At 33.9% G+C, this 20,542-nt stretch overlaps 1 protein-coding gene across 1 annotated transcript in view; it reads right to left on the bottom strand.

Annotated features, from left to right (window-relative positions):
* Positions 1-20,273, bottom strand: part of LOC127875419 (sodium/potassium/calcium exchanger 4-like) — a 28,536-nt gene extending 8,263 nt beyond the window's left edge. Inside the window, exons 1-11 of the mRNA XM_052420478.1 lie at positions 20,142-20,273; positions 13,446-13,662; positions 11,972-12,123; positions 7,430-7,514; positions 6,172-6,275; positions 5,172-5,246; positions 4,583-4,662; positions 4,186-4,301; positions 698-809; positions 446-542; positions 30-133 (exon numbers count right to left, since the gene is read on the bottom strand). Coding sequence (XP_052276438.1) covers positions 30-133; positions 446-542; positions 698-809; positions 4,186-4,301; positions 4,583-4,662; positions 5,172-5,246; positions 6,172-6,275; positions 7,430-7,514; positions 11,972-12,123; positions 13,446-13,638 — 1,118 coding nt within the window. The 5' untranslated portion in view covers positions 13,639-13,662; positions 20,142-20,273. The remainder of the gene's footprint in view (positions 1-29; positions 134-445; positions 543-697; positions 810-4,185; positions 4,302-4,582; positions 4,663-5,171; positions 5,247-6,171; positions 6,276-7,429; positions 7,515-11,971; positions 12,124-13,445; positions 13,663-20,141) is intronic.
* Positions 20,274-20,542: the final 269 nt, after the last annotated feature.

The following is a 20,542-nucleotide window of genomic DNA, read 5'->3' as shown; positions in this document are numbered from 1 at the left end:
ACAACTCAAACCTAAGATGCTACGAGTACCAGTTTCTGACGGATCTCGCACACGATTTTAACGTGGATGCTCTGGTGGCCTTCTGAAACAGTTGTCGTTTTTGGTACGCAGTGTCAGTCAGCATCCGTTTCCGCTGCAACACAGTTTCAAAATTATACTTTATTTCGCCGATTTGCAACTAGAAAACTACAAAGTTTAAACTTTCTATTGGTTCGATTTGCATGGTTTATCTCAATGAGAACTACTGGTATGCTAGTCCTATTTTTTAAATAAGAATAAGACACTATCTTCACTCTACACTCTTATAAAATACAGACAAAATGTGAATAAAACCCTTTATATAATGGAATCATTTTAATCGTAAAATATTGTAACACGTTACGTCAGTCCGCAGATAACGGCAGGTACTGAAAACGTTTCATATTTTTTAAAGGGTAACACTCACATACGATATGACAAGCCACGTTGCCGCCCTGAGCCGACAACGGCCTCTGTACCTGCAGGTCATTAACATCCGGAAGGCGGCCTCCTCGAATGTGAGTCTGTGCAGATAAATAAACATAAAGAAGCAACTATGGTGCTATATATTGAAGATGAAGACCGTATAATGTTTGACATATTTACAAAATATCAAGAAAATACATGTACATTAAGCATTGCAATGAAATGATATTTCATAATGTAAACTAATGCTTACTTAATATTCGCTGTTTTTGCATAATGATCTACGGAAATAGTGGAATTGCATTCTTTCATCTCCGTATGTTCTACTGTAGCACCAAATACATCGTCATCATCACCGAACTGCTCTGTATAAATAACAGAAACTATCTCAGAACCCAAAACAAAATATATTACATTGGAAATCTGTACATGATTTATATTCGTCTAAATAATTCGCTCGGGTGAATAATAGTCATCTGTGAAAATAAATGTAGACCTAACATCTTAAGCTGATTGATCTGAAGCATTACAAAGGAAATATTTTTTTATGGACACATTCGAACAATAGATTATTCAATGAACACGTTTTTGTTTAAAATCGTAAGATGAATCATTGAATACGTATTGATCTTTGGTGGTCAAAACAGAGTTATTGTTGTGTATTGCCTCAGAACTCGATACGTGGAAGAAGAGAGCAAATCAATACACTTTCACTGAACAATTAACGAATAAATGTACATAACAAAAACAAGGAAATCCGACATTTATGTAAATTGTCCATTGGTCTTCGATTCGGCGTGCACAAAAAATACAATATACATTGTTTGTAAATACATGTACACGGATACTGTTAACGGGTCTCTTTATAAAACAAGTGCATGCAATTTGTAAATTGGAAATATAAATTTAAATTGGTTACGGACAGCAATTTGTTAATAATAAGAAGACCTCAATTGATACGCAATTTCATCAGTCGTTAGGATCCTAGTTTAGAGTATGAATACCTTTATTGCATTACTTGCGGTGACAGATTCAGACAACTATCCGCTTATTCCATACATAAACTGGTCGATATGTTTTCGGAAAGTCGAAAGATCAATGTGAATTAAATGAATGAGATGGCATTTCAGCATCAGAGTGTTTATTCTCGGTACTAGAAAAGTGCTGTCTTCCTCAACGCTACTAATTAATTTTCTGCGTCATTGCTATTTGGATAGAACATTTTGGATTAATGGTCTTACAGCAACATAAGAATATTTTGTTCACACAACGAGGTTTTAAGAAGAAATTGCTCATCCTTGAGGTCGTTTTTTAAATGCACTGACATTTATATTTCAATAAAAAGAATTGCAATTAACTGATATGAATATCCCGAAAGAAATTTCAAACATAACAGTTTGGAAACGACGATACTATTTATAATAATACAGAATTCAAATTCATAAGCAACTGTTTATTACTAATGTGTATGATTTTAAATATATTGTAAGCGATATGGACATTTTTAAATAATATCATATTTAAATAATTAACTGAACAGTGAATTTAAATCATACGAATGAATGCACTACGATACATGTGCTACGAGCTTAAAATGCACAGCTGTCCGAATAACTTGAGTGTGTTCATCTAGAAATTGTTCCATTACATTAGATAATAATGAATACAACGGTCATAATCAAAATCAATACATTCACCCTGAGACGTTGCTTGGACTTATACTTTGAACAACTTAAGGCACACAATTATTGTTAAATCGTATCTGTATAAAGCCTTCCTGAACCGGTCAATACATTGACGGTCGAGGAAATCCGGAGTGGAAATTCGAACAGTAAGCTAGTCATTAAGATTCTATACTAGGAAACACACTCGCGTGCAATCCAATATCCTACATTTTGATCTCTTCTGATGTTGCTTAATACGCATTGCGATTCCTGGTGATTCTGTTTCTGATTCGGTTGGTAATCTGACCATGATATTTTCCTATTAAGCGTTGGATTGGACATAAGTTTTTCGGGAAACAATATTACATTATTCTAGAGGTAAACGACTGGTCACAAACAGCACAGGAAATGTGAATGCCAAAACAGGTTTGAAGCCTAAATCGAGTACATCGATCTTTTGAATGCAAATATCCCGCTCATGTTAATGTTAACACTGGCGCATGTCTTTGGTTTAAACTCCCAAATGCTTTACATTCACGCTTCCCCGGAGTTGATCCCATATTTCGTCTTGTTTATTTTCCATGCAGTGTATGTGTGTGTTGTCCTGTATTGTTAAGGATATCAGGAAAAGGCCTTTCAAATGAGACTGGCAGATGTTAGTTTTCTTCTGGAGTTGAAGTATTCTTACATGTATATTGTTATCTTCGTTTGTATTCTGCTTCTTTGTATTGGCAATGTGTCACTAAAATACATCATTTACTTTAACTGCTAATAACATGACCGTTAAATAAAGCTTAAAATATTGATTTTCAAATGACAAATAATTGTTACGAAACAAATTAAAAATAACAAAATGTTCATCTAAAATAATTAAATCTGGGATTAAATTGCATCAGTTATTTTGAAAGATAATGATGCTTATTTTACTTAACAATATAGTTTGTAAATATTCATGTTAATAATTTTCCGACCGAAAGCTTTTTGTGCGAACAGATTACATACTTAACCACACCCTTGGAACAAACGTAGGGTACGTTATTGATATGGTTATAGGCCCCATACGCAATCGTGTGTTTATAAAATACTATTCATAATCACCCCATCTTTATTTAAGTACGATTTTGACAATTTCTTAATATTTTGGTCTGCAGACTTAAATTTTTTAATGTGTAAGCTGACTGCGGCTTAAACCACGGAGTAGTTATATCAAATAGGTAATGAATGACATCTGCGGCTTAAACCATGAAGTAGTTATATAAAATAAGTAATTACATTCTGCGGCTTAAACCACGAAGTAGTTATATCAAATAGGTAATGAATGACATCTGCGGCTTAAACCATGAAGTAGTTATATCAAATACGTTATTACATCTGCGGCTTAAACCACGAAGCAGTTATATCAAATACGTAATTACATCTGCGGCTTAAACCACGAAGTAGTTATATCAAATACGTAATTTCATCTGCGGCTTAAATCATGAAGTAATTATATCAAATACGTAATTCCATATGCGGCTTAAACCATGAAGTAGTTATATCAAATAGGTAAGTACATCTGCAGCTTAAACTATGAAGTAGTAATATCAAATACGTAATTACATCTGCGGCTTAAACCATGAAGTAGCTATATCAAATACGTAATTACATCTGCGGCCTAAACCATGAAGTAGTTCTATCAAAAAAGTAATTACATCTGCAGCTTAAACCACGAAGTAGTTATATCAAATACGTAATTACATCTGCGGCTTAAATTATGAAGTATTAATATCAAATAAGTAATTACATCTGCGGCTTTAACCACAAAGTAGTTATATCAAATACGTAATATCATCTGCGGCTTAAATCATGAAGTAGTTATATCAAATACGTAATAACATCTGCAGCATAAACCATGAAGTAGTTATATCAAATACGTAATTACATCTGCGGCTTAAACCACGAAGTAGTTATATCAAATAGGTAATTACATCTGCGGCTTAAACCACGAAGTTGTTTTATCAAATAGGTTATTACATCTGCGACTTAAACCACGAAGTAGTTATATCAAATAGGTAATAACATCCAAGTAGCCACCTACCGTAGTCACCCTGACACTTGTTGAGCTGTTGGCCAACAAAACCATTGGCCGATAGCTTTTCTGTTGTCAGCCATTTTAACTTTACGGACACAATACTTTGAATCGTCCGATTGAACCTAGAAATAATAACGTAATAATTTGTGTTCAAATGTCATATTTTCCGTTTTATAGTTAATAAGTAATGTGTAAAATTGTACATAACCAAACGTAGTAAATATGTTTCAAGGAACAAGGCATCCTCGCGCAAACGAATGTTTGGAATAATTTTACCACATTGACAAAAGACACTTGTTAAAAAAATGATAATACGTTTAAATACTACACAAAAGTATTCCAATTTATGGAATGTCAATTAAGGATATATTTATAACATTGTACAATAAAATCTATTATTGACCTCATAAGAAGAATGTAAGCTCCATATAGAAGTAGCATGAGCACGGATTCCCACCACGTGACCTGTGCATCGTACACCACCTGCAAATCACCGCTAATGTTATTTATGCTTGTGCGTATAGTGTCGTGCCAGATCAGCCTGTTTAGTCCGGACGAAATTTTCCCGCTTTTATAGAATTTTCTGTTTTAAGAAAGACTTTTCTCATCGACAATCCAGTCTAGGATGCAAGTGCCGTCACTGATTAGCCTGTGTGGACTGCACATAGCCTGTGTGGACTGCACAGGGTATTTTGAGACGACACTTTACGTACAAACATGTCATGCCGTTTACATATTTGATTAGTACTAAGGAATAAAATAGATAAATGAATATAATATTAGTATGAAGTTTATTAGGATCGTTGCAAAATAGTTCAGTGTTAGGCTTGACTCGAACCCATCTGTTGCTGGGCGGGTATTTATAAACTTTTTATCAAGCTGTTAATGTACTTGTTGCTTCATAAATGTGAACCATATTAAGTTTAAATCGTATGAGGTGACTAACTCGATTGTATGTGATAAATTATATTAAGATATGGGGATTCACTCACCAGTATGAGAACCACGACTGCAAGGGAGTAACATACGGAATCTCGACAAAGGGGCCACCAAGAGAGGGTCAGTGCCTGAAATGTGCATCTAACTATAATATCTAACAATAAACATAAAATATAATACTGATAACAGTAAGGACATTAATTTCATCATTTTATTTGGGTACGATTAGGTGTCACATGATAGTCAAATGAACAAAATGCGCTTATAGACATGGATGTTATTTGTAGGACAAGGCAATTGTGGACAAATACCCTTCTTCAAACGTGATTTGTAGGGAATACGTTTTTAGTTCAAAGTTTCACAATTGGACAAGTATTGTCTTTACAACTAAAATATGCTAATTATCGCTAACGGACAGACATCAAAGGTTTTTCATTTGTGATCCTTTCAAGTTGGCTTAAAAAGAAAGGATACTTATTTTATTTACGAATTCCTTTTATGTTTGTTTTTGGTTTCATTTTGTTTTCGTGAATCCAAATCAAGATTTGAACTTTTGAAACCAAAATGGGAAATTCAAATCAATTCATGAGATTTTTTTAGAATAAGAAAGCATAGTATTGTATCTAAACAGTGAAATTTTGGAAACCTTGGTTTTTACATTATACATTGAGGACGAATATACATTGATATATTGATAATTGCATTTTATTTAGTAACGATGTTTTAAGGACAGCCAAAAATAGTGTACGTACAAAAATAGTAAGAATTGATAACCGGACGTAATGTTGTCGATTAAGAAGTACGTTGGTTACTAGAGATGATTCACACATTGTAAACGTGGCATTGTGTCTGAAACATCAGTTTAGTAATAGCATCTTTTTATCATACAGGTCATACACTCTGGAACAGACTGGATCATCATTAATTTAAAACTGAAATGTAAAAAAGTTCAAGTTTTGATGTTGGATACCATAGCGAAGGGAAATATATCGTGTTTAAATTATAAGAACTCGGCGCAACATGTAACTTTAACGTTGGATAATATTGCCAGACCTTGGAGATAAGCAGTCCACAGATCCCAATAACAAACAGGACGTTGAAGACTGCGGAACCTACAATAGTGCCCAGTCCGACGTCGCCCTTCGTAATGAACACACCTATAAAAAATTGCACAAAGTCTGTTGTTTTATAATTACGTTTCTAAAATGATAAACTGTTATCATTCACGACGCGTCGTCTTTGTAAGTTATAGTCGAGTTTTCTCTTATCATGGTATCACATAATAAATATTTGAAGCAAATGCAGCCAGTAACAACATCTCGATATATACAGATGGGGTAATCACTTGATAGTCAAGATGGCGACGTCAATTCCGAGACTGGTGTTTTTCGCCGTTTTATACCCTTTATTACTAGTATTATTTTTTAAATGCCGTTCACTTTCTAGCCATATCAGCAAGAAAGTTACAAGCGATTTAGTATCAATATTCGCTCTATATTTCGACTTTACACGCTACGAATTTTTTTTGCGGGAAGATCTTTTTACAGCTTCACTAACATATTTCGCAGCCAGTAAAATCGAAATATAAACCGAATATTAATTCAAAAAAACGCTTATCAGTTTCTTTCTGCTGTGGTTGGAAAGTGAGCGTCATTTAAAAATTGAACAAAGGTAATAAATGGTACAGAACGGCGGAAATTAACATTTCTTTTCCTGGACGTCGCCATCTTTTCTATCACGTGCTTACCCCTTCTGTATAGCGTTCCAGATTTTTCCTTTGTGCACGTATCAAGTTTCTAATGACGTTTAATAGTTCTGATATTGAAATATGATCAACACATGACGTATCTGATTACGTTAAAATAACACACACACATAAACGAACGAACGAAAGAAAGAAAGAATGAACACAAAATGGAACAAGCTAAGTGGTACCAGAAGAATTAATTAAGTCCGACACACCTTCAATGGCCGTAAATTGGTCTTGCATCGATATTTCCTGATTCATAAGTACACATCCATTAACAATACAATATTCTTACTTGAAAGCACATTTTATTCAGTATGATCGTACACGGCCAATACAGATTGAACTTAGTACATAATCTATTTATAACATAATATGACTATTCCCTTCATTGGTTACATGATTTGCTACACACGAAACGCCTATAATCCTTTTCACCTTTAAGCTTTCCACCTTTTCACTGATGTGGAATCAATTATTTCCCATCTATTAACTGAATGTCCATTTACAATTCAACTACCGTAATTGGGAACATATTTTATTGAGGTAGAATTGAGGACATACCTATGATTGCTGTGAATAGTTCAGGCATTGAGCTTCCGGCTGCCATAAAGGTTGCTCCGGCAACGTCCTCGCTAAACCCTAATCGCTGTTGCAACATAAGACAAAGACGCGTGGTTGAGAATGGTAAAGTATGTGCGTCGTATCGGAATATAAAACATTCGAAAACACACAACAACAAAAAAGTAATACATGAAGTTACACATAAACAAAAAAAAACTGATAAACCCAAAATAATTTTGAAATAATTAGGCATATTAGGATAGGTAAGTTAACTAATGAATAAATAATTTTTCAATATTTAAACTGTATTCATTTCTGGTTATTTTCGCTTCCTTTTTGTGGTTTTATATAGGATGTAAGCGCGTGTGTGCGCTTGATGTGTCCGGGTCAAAGTAAGCTTAATTTTATACCTTTTGGGACTTTGCATTACATCATATATGTGTATTTTTGTGTCACATATATTAACGAAGTTAGTATTTGCAGTTGCAGTTGACAATAAATAAGAATGTGTGCAGTATTTTTTTCTTTTGCATTTTGTTATTGATGACGACATTAATGCATTTAATTTTTTTGTTATTATGACGAACAATGTACATAATAGTTATACATCATTTTATTTCTTTTTTTGCAAGCATTTAAACTCGACAAGTTTATCTAACTTAAAAACAAAGTTGCTTGCTTAAAATACAAAACCAATTAAAAGCTAATATTCTTTAAAATGTAATTATTTGGAAAAGTATACTCATTCTGGTTAAATAGAGAATCACACGCGAATTGACATTATACACATTTACAAACATTAAATGAAACGATTTGATGTCAATATTTTGTAATATGTCAGCAATTACAAGCGCAATATGAACAGTCTTACATCAAATGTCGATGATCAACATTAAAGCGGGTATATACGATCTTGTCAAATATTTATTAATTAATATAAAATGTGTAAAAAACTTATTATACATATATATGAATATAAACGAAAATAAAAGTTAAGAAGAACATGTGTCGAAAAATGCGAAATAAGCTAGATATTTAATTCTGAAATCGAAAAAGGCTGTACAGCCGAATTCGCCAGCATGTATATCATGCATGAACGATGTGAATCTAAATTTAGTTTAACGGTTCATTTTAAATTCCTGCAGCGATATCGATTAATACGACACACCAACACTAACAAAAAAGACGAATGCATCGGTTATTGTAGGAAATTAAGTTCGAATTATCTTCGTCACAATCGGCTCGGGGCGCTAATTTGCATTTGCTGCATTTGATCAAATTCGTCTTAAATGTATCATTTTTCTTGCATATTGTGTGTTATTATAGCATATTTGTATCAATATATTACAATTTAACACATATAAAAATCGTATAATCTCGCTTTTAGCCAAGCATACACCGCATTCTATCATATTGTTTTGTATTAATGCTGTATGGATATATTGAATGCGCAGACAAGGACAACCCGAAATTCGTTCTCATCAGATATTAATCTTTTCTCCGTTTTGCATACGCTTGATGGATATATAAAGATGTGCCATGAAAGGAAATGCAGAAACAATCCGAACAGAAATATTGTTCTCCGTGCACTGATAGAAATGTATTACTCCACAATATCACTTTTACTCGTTATCGCAATGGTCGGTTTGCGCGAATCGCATGCATTTGGCGAATAGCACGCTCGAAGGAAATCGGTGCTGGGGGGAAACATATATAACAAGCAAATTCGTTGAATTGATATACCCCGCCAATTAAATTTTGTTTATGGATGGGTGTAGAACTAAAAGAAAAGGTATGAGTGAAGGGTTGTGCCTGATAATTGAGAACAATTACATCAGGACATTTAAAGAATCCATTTTTAATCAAAATATGTGAATTTGACCTTTGTGTGTGACTTTCACAATGACCCTAGCAACCTGGATCTTATATTTGGCACTCGGCTAGATAAAGGAGAACACTTGAGGAGAGTTATTACAGAATCCCTTTATGCATAGTAGAGGAATGACTAAATAATGAATACTTCATCAAATTTGTGACCTTTGACCTCAATGTGTGACCTTGACCTTAGCTCCAAAGGATTATGGGTGCTGAAGCACTCCCAGATGATTGAGAACAAAAATATTAAGTTTCATGGCTCTGGGTCATGTGTTAATGAAGATAAAGCTCTAAGCTTATATTAAAAAGCATTTTTTCAAGATACAGAGGGCCATAACTCCGTTTTTATAGATGGTGTACAATGCCATTTGGCGTGCATCATCCTCTTATCCATATATATACTCATACCAAGTTTCAATGAAATCCGCCAAAGCACTTCCAAGATATGGCTCAAAGCTCTAAGCTTATATTAAAAAGCATTTTTCAAGATACAAAGGACCATAACTCCGTTATTAAAACATGGTGTACAATGCCATTAGGCGTGCATCATCCTCTTATCCTTATATATACTCATACCAAGTTTCAATGAAATCCGCAAAAGCACTTCCAAGATATGGCTCTGGACACAAAAGTGCCGGACGGATGGAAAGACGGACGGACGGAAAGACGGGCGGATGGACGGACGGACAACGACAAAACAATATCCCCCCGCCTATGGCTGGGGATAATTAAGTAGTTGTAGATATCAAGAATGAGCCTTACTAGAGAGTATGATTGTATCGTACAATTTAGCATATACACGTTTTTATGGTGTTAAACACTTAAAAATTCCCATAAAATCCACCATGGTGTAACTCTTTTCGTTTGAGTCGTTTTAATAGGCAGTTAATAACTAAAGCATGTTAATACCATTGCTTAAGATCAATTCAGATATATAAGCCTCGCTCTTGAAAAACGGAGCTTATTGCATAGGCGTAACATAAAATCTCAGAATAGCATATGCAGTCCGCACAGGCTCATCAATGAAAACACTTTTCGCCTTATCTGGAGTCCGCCAGGAGACTTCCTTTAAACGAAAAAAATCGGACAAGATCGCCCCTTGTGCGGGCTGCTAATCTTGAACGACAATGAACGCACATGCACGAGGCTCAACTATTGTATAGAGTGATAATCCTTCTCTGAGACAATAATGAGTGATGTTGGTGCATCGTGATCAATAGAAATCTTTCAGCAGATGCTAACAGTGCAACCACATATTTGCCTTTATTTTATCACAGACCATGTCTCAAGGGTTGAGACATTTCTTTCACGCCATACCGAATCCATTAAACTAATGTTTTTTTTTGGCGAGGAACGGGAGTGGATGCGCGATAAGGAAAAAACTTCTCGTCTTGTTATGTAAAGAAATATAGCAAGTCCAGAAACATTATTAACAAGTTAAAAACTGTGTGACTTAACAAAAATATGAAAATACAGGAACATCTCAGCAAGAGAAGTTAAGTGAACGTATTATTATACTAGTTTCCTAATGTCTGAATATATTGTTTCACTATATCGTCTATATATTTTTAATGCTGACCTGTATCAAAGCGAACACTTTTAACAAAATGTATTATCGAGATTTAAAATGAAAATTGATATAATTGTGTTAAATGTAATATAAACTCTGATTGTTGTTGCGAGGGCTGGTGTCAAAGGAAAATATATACAGAAACGGTAACATTTCCAGCAAACATGCAGGTACACAATGCAAATTAAATGTGAATGTTTAATCTAATTGTTGTCATCAAAACTAAGTAATGAGATACAAATGTCGACGTCAACAACGCAGTTATTATTTTTTCAAAGTACACCAGCTATTCTGAATCACACACATCCGCGGAAAAAGACATACTTGTGGTTTGATACAGGTAACTGCAGCATAAAAGTCATTAATGAAGGTCACCCTGATATAACTTCTCCATATGTCTTTGTCGTTTGTATACAAATGTTGCATATCAATCAATATATTACGTTGGCAACCATTAACAATTTATTTGCTGTGTCTCAGACATTGCGGAAAACAGATTTTTTTGGAATAATGCCTACGGGTTATTGTATTCGTAAAATTTATCCGTACTCATGTTCATTCATCAAGAAAACCACACAAACCTTAATAAGCACGGCAAGATTTCTTTTGAAGCAACCATTTTAAGATTATGGAAAGTTTTAAAGTGCATTTGTGTTATGTAATGTTGTGATATTTAGTTTATGACCAGCGTTATTTTCAATGTTATGTCATCTAGGTCTCCGAAAGGCGTTTCGACTAATGAGTTAACAAAGGTCTGAAAAGGTAACCATACTGCGTTTACTTTCGTTTAAAAGCGTTTCGAGTGATTAGCTAACTTTATTCTGTAACAGGGAACTAATATGCGTGTTCTTATCTAACAATGTTTTCATGTGATGTGTGATAGTTATCCAGTAATGATTAACTGAAATGATTGTATACATACGGTACAAATTTTTCGTGAAAATTGTGAACGTATTTCCCTAGTTGTCATATTTTGTTTTCAAATGTAATTCAGAAATAACAACGTAAACATAAACATGTGTTCAAAAGCTTTGCAACTGTTATATTAACTCAATTCTGATTAATTAAGAGCTTTTCCAAGATATGCGTGTACGTACGTCACAAATCCTTTCAAGAGAGGCCACGAAGTAGTCGTCGCAGACGTATGAGAGAGCCAGGAACATATAGAGTACTAGGATGAGATGTAACACGATGGCGCCGTGAGCACGCTGACTCGCCGTGAACGCATCCGATGGAAACTCGTGGAACGCTGGAATGATAGCACGTGATCATTGCGAGAGTGATACTGTCCAGGATAGGTTATTAATCTTTATCATAAAATAACAAATGAATGTTAATCTCAGCATCGATTTCATTTTACTTGAAGCTAGACTTAGAACTATGTATCGCACGAACATGAGATGCTTATTCAAGATAAAAGAATGGTGATCTTCATGGTTGAAAGTGGCATACTTGACGTTTGAAAGTAAGATGTTTTGATATTCTGTTTCAGATTTGATGATCAATTGCTTTAGGCAGTAAAAAAAAATCCTCAGTAGAAAAGGCAGGTCGAGGCTCTAAACAAGTCTTCAAGGCTTATTTACTCACCAGTAATTAATACTGTACCATAGCTATTGTTGCAACATTTATTTCCATTAAGGCACTATACTGTACACCAGTGAAAAATGCATACAACAAAATTCAGTTGATTATGGTTTACCAGTATTTAATGTTTTCAAGAAGCTTATTTTACAAGTCAAATGCATTGCCACGTACTGTTAAATTTGATTGACTGTTAATGCTTATAAATACTAAATAAATTAATTGGGTTTTGCATATACATATTGCTGTTTGATACAGTTTATATTCACGTATTAATATAAAATTTTACTATAGCTTTACATAAGCATTTTTCACATGCGATGGGTTATTAGAAAAACTCAAGTCTTGCCACTTTCATATTTAACTAACTCGACAAACAAATTCGACCAACAAACTACTTAGCACCAATTTGAAATAAGTTCTTTTTAGAGTGACACATCCTGACTTCATGTTCAATCAACAATATAAATTAGGAATTTGTTTAGCATCCTTAGCTTTTTGTATTGGCAAGTAAATAAATAACAATAATGTTTTGCAATTATTGGAAAAACTGCACTCTATGCTTTTGTTGGCAGTCGTAGTACAAATTGAAACTATTTTATAAAGCAAAGCGTTTAACACATGAACATTTTAACAGCAAAACAAATATTTTCCTCAAATAATGTGCAAAAATGTAGCAATCACTGGATTCGATTAAACCACAAATGATGTCGAGGTTCGCCAATAAATGTTTGTTTGCCTTAAATATCATTTTTAAAGCATCACCTTGGCATAGAATATAGCTATGCAAATTTGGGCAGTGTCTCGTATGTCTCGTATGTCGACCAACCAACCATCCAAATAACCAAGCACCCAACCAACCAACATCGGTACTCCCGCATACCTACGTCAAATAGTGTTTTTGGATGGTCATATAATTTAGTGAATATAGAAGATAATTAATTAGCAGCTTTAATGCAGCAGTAACTAAAACTACTATAATGCACTCACCTGGACGGGCACACGCCTCGGTTGCTAATAACGACGTCCCATTCAGTTCTGTTGTAATGTAAGATGACAAGTTGGACAAAGGTATCCCTGTACCATTTGTTATGCTTGCATTCATAGGAACTAAATTTATTGCGTAGTTTGAGGCAAAACTTGTTGCATTTGGTCCATAATTCACTGAATCACTAGTATACATATTTGTGGTCACTTTGAGCTGTTCCTGAAAAAAGAATGACACAATTGAATTCACACAATTATATTGGGTAAATTGGCATGTACTGTACACCGGCAATGGATAATACATTCACCTGATAATTAATGAATGGATCATAGTCATGAAACAGTACGGTCTTGTTAATGCACTGGCGATTTTTGGTGTGCCAGCAATGATTTAAGGGGTACTTTTGTATGTTAAAAAGGATTATCAAGTATATTATGTTTGAATTGCTTTTATTCTTAGGACAAGGTTTAATTACTGGGTCGGAAGACAATATAAAACCCCAAACATTTACACACAAAAACATACACAATCTTATTGCATATTTTTTATACCCCCATTACCATTGGTAATGGGGGCTATATAGGAGTCATTTTGTCGGTCGGTCGGTCTGTCGGTCTGTCGGTCTGGCCTCTCTGTCCCGAAAATTTCATCCGATCTTCACAAAACTTGGTCAGAAGTTGTATCTAGATGATGTCTAGGTCAAGTTGGAATACGGGTCATGCCGGGTCAAAAACTAGGTCACAGGGTCACTTAGTGCGTTTTAAATCGAAAGTTTGTCCAGACCATAACTATGTCATGTATCGTTAGATTTTAAAATAACTTTGTACATTTGTTCACCATCATGGGACGGTGTGTCATGCGAAAGGAGTACGTCGATATTTTTTTACAAAGAAAATAAGGTCAGAATTGTGTAAATATTGCAATATTTGTATGTATAACATCGTGTGATCACTGTGTATTAAACCCATCCATGTGCCATTCTCACAAAATATGTTCACGAACTATGTTTATTTCGTGTTTATTTAGATTAACTGTTCTTTATTATGATGTGTGTGTGTTTTTTGGTATGTACTTTAACGCATGCTGTTATTTATTTATATGTATATTGACGAGGATGAGCTTCACATGCTTAGGTAAAAAAATAAACCATTCTGTTCTGTTCTGATATCTCCAAGGTCAAGGCCATACTTGGAGTTCAAAGGTCAAATGCTTGTCCGGGCCATAACTTTGTATTTTATTGTGAGACTTAAAAATCATTTGGCACATTTGTTCACCATAATTGGACGGTGTGTCATGTGAAAGAAATACGTCGATATCTCCAAGGTCAAGGTCACACTTTGAGTTCAAAGGTCAAAAATGGCCATAAATGATCTTGTCCGGGCCATAACTATGTCGTTCATTGTGAGATTTTAAAATTATTTGGCTCATTTGTTCACCATCATTGGACGGTGTGTCATGCGCAAGAATTACGTCGATAGCTACAACGTTAAGGTCACACTTTGAGTTCAAATATAAAAAATGGCCATAAATGATCTTGTCCGGGCCATAACTATGTCATTCATTGTGAAATTTTAAAATTTCTCGGTACGTTTGATAACAATCAATGGACGGTGTGTCATGCGAAAGAATTACGTCGATATATCGATATCTGCAACGTCAAGTTCACACTTTGAGTTCAAAGGTTAAAAACGGCCATAAATGATCTTGTCAGGGCCATAACTATGTAATTCCTTGTGCGATTTTAAAATTACTCGGTACATTTGTTCACAATCATTGGACGGTGTGTCATGTGAAAGAATTACGTCGATATCTCCAAGGTTACGGTCACACTTTGAGTTCAAAGGTCAAAAATGGCCATAAATGAGCTAGTCCGGGCCATAACTATGTCGTTCATTGCAAGATTTTAAAATCATTTGGCACATTTGTTCACCATCATTGGACGGTTTGTAATGCGACAGAATTACGTCGATATCTACAACGTAAAGGTCACACTTTGAGTTCAAAGGTCAAAGATGGTCATAAATGATCTTGTCCGGGCCATAACTATGTCATTCATTGTGAGATTTTACTCGGTGTGTGATGCGAAAGAATTACGTTGATATCTCCAAGGTCAAGGTAACACTCTGAGTTCAAAGGTAAAAAATGGCCATAAATGATCTTGTCCGGGCCATAACTTAACAACTATGAATTCATTGTGAGATTCTAAAATTACTCGGTACATTTGTTCACAATCATTGGACGGAGTGTCATTCGAAAGAATTACGTCGATATCTCCAAGGTCAATGTCACACTTATAGTTTAAAAGTAAAAAATGGCCATAAAAGAGCTTGTCCGGGCCATAACTATGTCATTCATTGTGAGATTTTAAAATGACTCTGTACATTAATTTTGTTCACAGTAATTGGACGGCGTGTCATGCGAAAGAATTCAAGAGTTCAAAGGTCAAAATGGCCATAAATGATAAGGCATAACAATTCTTAAAAATCGCCATAAATAAGCTTCTATTGCTTTGTGAAGATAGCATGCAAAATATTCTGTGTCAATGCAGCATGTTGGGGTATACGTCAAGTCTCTGACAAAGCTCTAGTTGTTATCGACGAAATAGAAGCGACTATTTTTTTAAATACAGCTGAAATATGGATCCGCAATAATTTCTTGAGAAGGGATATTTATCATATCTCGATATCTCTTTTATATATTTTAAACTACATTTGCCATAAATAAATAAACGTTAAAGGTTATATTAGGAATCAGAAAATCCACAGGTGTGTAAAGAAAGAACATGTTTATGCATCTTCCCATAAGAGCGCATCGACAACAAAAACCCACTGCCTCTTATTTATATAGAGGATATTTGTTGGATCGGTGAAATATCGATTTTAATTCACGAGTGATCATAGACAAACTGTATTTTTTTTCTCTGCTCGATCGCGAATTTACATCTGTATTTAATCGAATCAAACATTTGTATATGATTTAATGCTTACACATGATTTTAACTGGCGAAATACGCTGAAAAATGACATTATCACGTCAATAAACGACTTCATTTCACAGGAAAACAGTGAACATTATCGATAATTTTCACTGTTAATCCTCAGTGTTTGAAACCGTGAGTTATCAGTTTTAATTCACTGACATTCATCTATAAACCACTGGATAGCATAAATTAAGATTCAATAATATCGTCGTTACGATAAATATATTTTTACAGTGTAACATTATAAGTAAAAGCGTACATTTAAAGGTCAACATTGTATTGTCTCAATCTTACACTAACAGATGCACATGAACGATGCAGTTAAATAAAGCTTATTTAATGGTACTATTATTTTGTTTTCACCTTAATTAATTTTCCTAAAGGCCAATACATTGTAAGCATTAAACCGATACCGACAATTTTACTCGAAGTTGTTGCACAACCAAACATTATGTCTATATGTTGTATGAACATTTCTTCAGGGAATAGAGGGATGTCCAATATGGGTACATGTCTTTGATGCAAACAAAAAGCATTTAAAATCGTATTAAACTCTAATTTCGTTAATCTTTTTATACAATCTTTAGAGAATTCATCTTCTAGTTTCATAACAATTAACATTTTATCTATTTTGATTTGTGTTATAGAAAGATTGTTCAAGCTCGTCTTAATATTGTACGCGAGAAGACAAATGCAGAGAGAAGATTGATTTGTCTGATTTCTCATAATCTTAATGGATGGAGTCGGATCAATCGTGGCTGTCTAGGAATCTGAATGATTGTTCTATTGGCGGTTCAATACAGCTTCAATTGTGAACTCATGTTTGACAGCCCATTAGAATATTGCCAATCGTTACCATGGTAATATGTTTATCCAGCATTTCTACTTTTATTTGAATACATGTACTTGATAAAGAATTGTGCTTTAAAGCATACTGAATATGTAAATTATACATATTAACTATCAGGATTAAAATATATTTGATTTGAATGATGTTAATATCACAATTATGGTTAATGAAAGAAAAGTTCATATGAAGTAGGATATTGAAATTCATTATGCATTTTGTTTGTTTCCAAATGTAATGCTAGCTTAATAAGTGTTACACTTTCAACAACCGTGTTTAAAACAATCCAATCCAATAAATGGTTATGTACATAGATACATAGTGCACATAAAATGATTTCTTATTAAAACTGTGGTCTTTGATAAACCAAGTTATACTTGTGAAAATGTTACCTCTCACTACAATCCAATCTGATTGATTTGGAACTATTATTTTTTGTCTGATTCGAGTTCGCAATGTAAAATCTGTTGCATGATTATTTCAATTTCGCTATTATATTTCAGCCACAGCCATATATACGTGCCGTTTCGCTCATTAAGTGTTTACAATGTATGGTATTCTTTTATTTATAGTATTTTATTACATTCACTCCCTACGTTTTTCATAACTGCTCATCCCCATCTAACAACGCCTTATATTTCATCTCCTTTCGCTGCAAAAAGCAACCTACAATGTCTTCTCACACGAAAACAAAAGTCTGCTCCGCAACAAGCATTTCAGACTCAACTGTAAATCGATATTCGAGTGCTGGAGGCACAAATTAGTGCCACAATAATTTGTCAACACCCTTGCCAGTCATTATACGTCATCCACACATGCAATCATTGTTTCGTCAATGGCATGTGGACCGATAATATGAGGTTATTTTTGTTCCTGATTTTAACGTGAAATTAAACGTTCTTTTGATATTTTTTTCATGTTGACAATTGGAACAGAAAACAGTTACACAATTGGTTTCATGAATGAATTTGTTAACAGTATAACTGAACCTTATTTAAAAGATGTCTGTGCATACAAATATGTTTTATATCAAAACAAATTAAATAAAATGTTATCTCCAGTTACTTTTATTAATTTTGATTTTTTTTTTGGTAATAGCCTTGATAATAAGTATTTATACATAGACCTTTTTATTCATCAGTTATACTATAACATATGTTTTGTACGCTAAAAGACAGACTTAATGTAAGCTATAGCTCTAGCATAAATATTTTATTGCATTTTAGAAGCAAAAGGTGTCACTGTAAAATTTCGTTTGATGCGTCCGAAAAACAAGGTCAGATGCACAACCAAGCTATTCACATTAGCATACACCGTTCAAGGTTCCAGAGGATCAGAAATAGAGGCACGGAATCTGTACGAATCTAATACCGTCCTGTCCAATACAGATATCAAATAAAGAAATGTTTAATCATGGAAGCATCTGCAGGAGAAAAAGTCGCACCACACTACATTCGAAAGTTCTTTAACAGCAGGCAATAAAGGATTGCTTGTCCAGGACAAGACGAGGTATACAACCACACAACAATTGTTTGAATGTGCCAGCAATCAACTTGTGTACACGATTCGGTATCAATCTTCTTTTAGTAAGCCACATCGTGTATATATGTTGAATGTAAGTGTCAAGTGAATAGACAAGTGGAGCATGTGGTTCACTAGTTCAATCAACCTAAACTTATAACGTATGGTCCACAACTATATATGTCACATTATGTTTCACCTATTTTACCTTCACAGCAATCAACATGAACGTAGATACATTTTAAATATGCCTGAAAAAACATTATGGATATGTTTGATGTCGCTTTCAAAAGTAGCTCGCAATCTTAACATTCGAACGTGTTATTGTCATAATTGGCACTCGCAAAATAAGTCGTCTAATAAAATAAGTAGGTATCAATATGTTAAATAGCAAGCGGATGAAACTAACGGTAATCACAATATGTTTTTGTTATGCAAGTAATTCTACAATCATCTGAAACAATAATCAACACTATTAGAATTGGTTTACTTGCCTTTTCACGTCAATATTCTATTGTTTTGTTATATAAGGAAACTGGAACCAAGACTGTTTCTAAAACTTGGTCTTTACTAACAATAACATTAATTGCGTTCTGATCTGTTCAATTGGATAATAAGCTATCTTCTATGATTTGTCTTGTTGATTAATTTCAAAATTTGTATTCTTAAAGTTGAAGAATCTAAATTAAACGAAAAAATCGATTTCATTATGCTTTTGATTAGTAATATTGGAAAATCTACATTAAGGTCGAGTATATTTTAGTTGTTAATATATTTCTGAACGATGTTAAAATTAATATATTAGCTGGTTGCGCGGATTTTATATAACGTAAAAAAAAACGCGGTGTGCTTTTGGGACATGAAAAGGTATCCACATAAACTTGTTTGGAATTGTTAGATGAATTAATTTGGAAGCGCATTTCTGGTACAACATGAGATAGATTAACATATATGTATAAAATGACTTGCTTTTGATCGTGCACATTGAAATTACTAAATTACAAAATAAATACATAAAAAAATGGCACTAGTAAACCTTTTTTTATATCCAGAATCTGGTACACCCAAACAACAACAACAACACAACAAGAACAACATCAATCAAAACAGTTATGAAAATGTTTTGTTAAAATGTAAACTAGATTAAGAACTACGCGATGCCTCGAGTGGTTAACACACAACAATAAGAGCATCAAATATGGCACACCGATTGTATTGTCCAGTTATAGAATAGTAATAGCTTCAAGCAATATAAAGATTTATTTTTATTTTTCGTATGTAATGTTAACAGTTAAGTGTACTTCTTACTTATCAATATAGCATAGCAAGTCTAATTTACATGTAACTTACCAAGAAAGGTAAAATGCTAACACACCTTAGACAATCTTAATATCCGTTGCTCACATTAAATCGGAAGCAAATGACAATATCAAGTATCAGTTATTTCTGTCGACAATGCGTGATTCATTGAGAACCTATATTGATGGCTCGTATTCCTCCATTAGCAGATATTTTTCACTTGCGATACAACCCAAAGTCATCGAAGCACTGCGATTATTCCCAAGAACGGATTGCTAATCAATAGCGTATAGACATCTGTGAACCAGACCGGCTTCAGCTTTATATGTATTAGAACAGATATATTTGTAATGACGTCTTTTAAAGCATATATATTTGATAAATATAATCGCTATTTTGATCGGCACGAAAACATGAATCACTAATATAACCAATTCTAGTTGTTCAGGTTT

This window comes from Dreissena polymorpha, chromosome 3, assembly GCF_020536995.1.
Source record: "Dreissena polymorpha isolate Duluth1 chromosome 3, UMN_Dpol_1.0, whole genome shotgun sequence".
NCBI classification, from domain to species: Eukaryota; Metazoa; Mollusca; class Bivalvia; order Myida; family Dreissenidae; genus Dreissena; species Dreissena polymorpha.
Note: the sequence above shows the minus strand (reverse complement) of the source record. Positions and strands in the feature narration are given on the sequence as shown.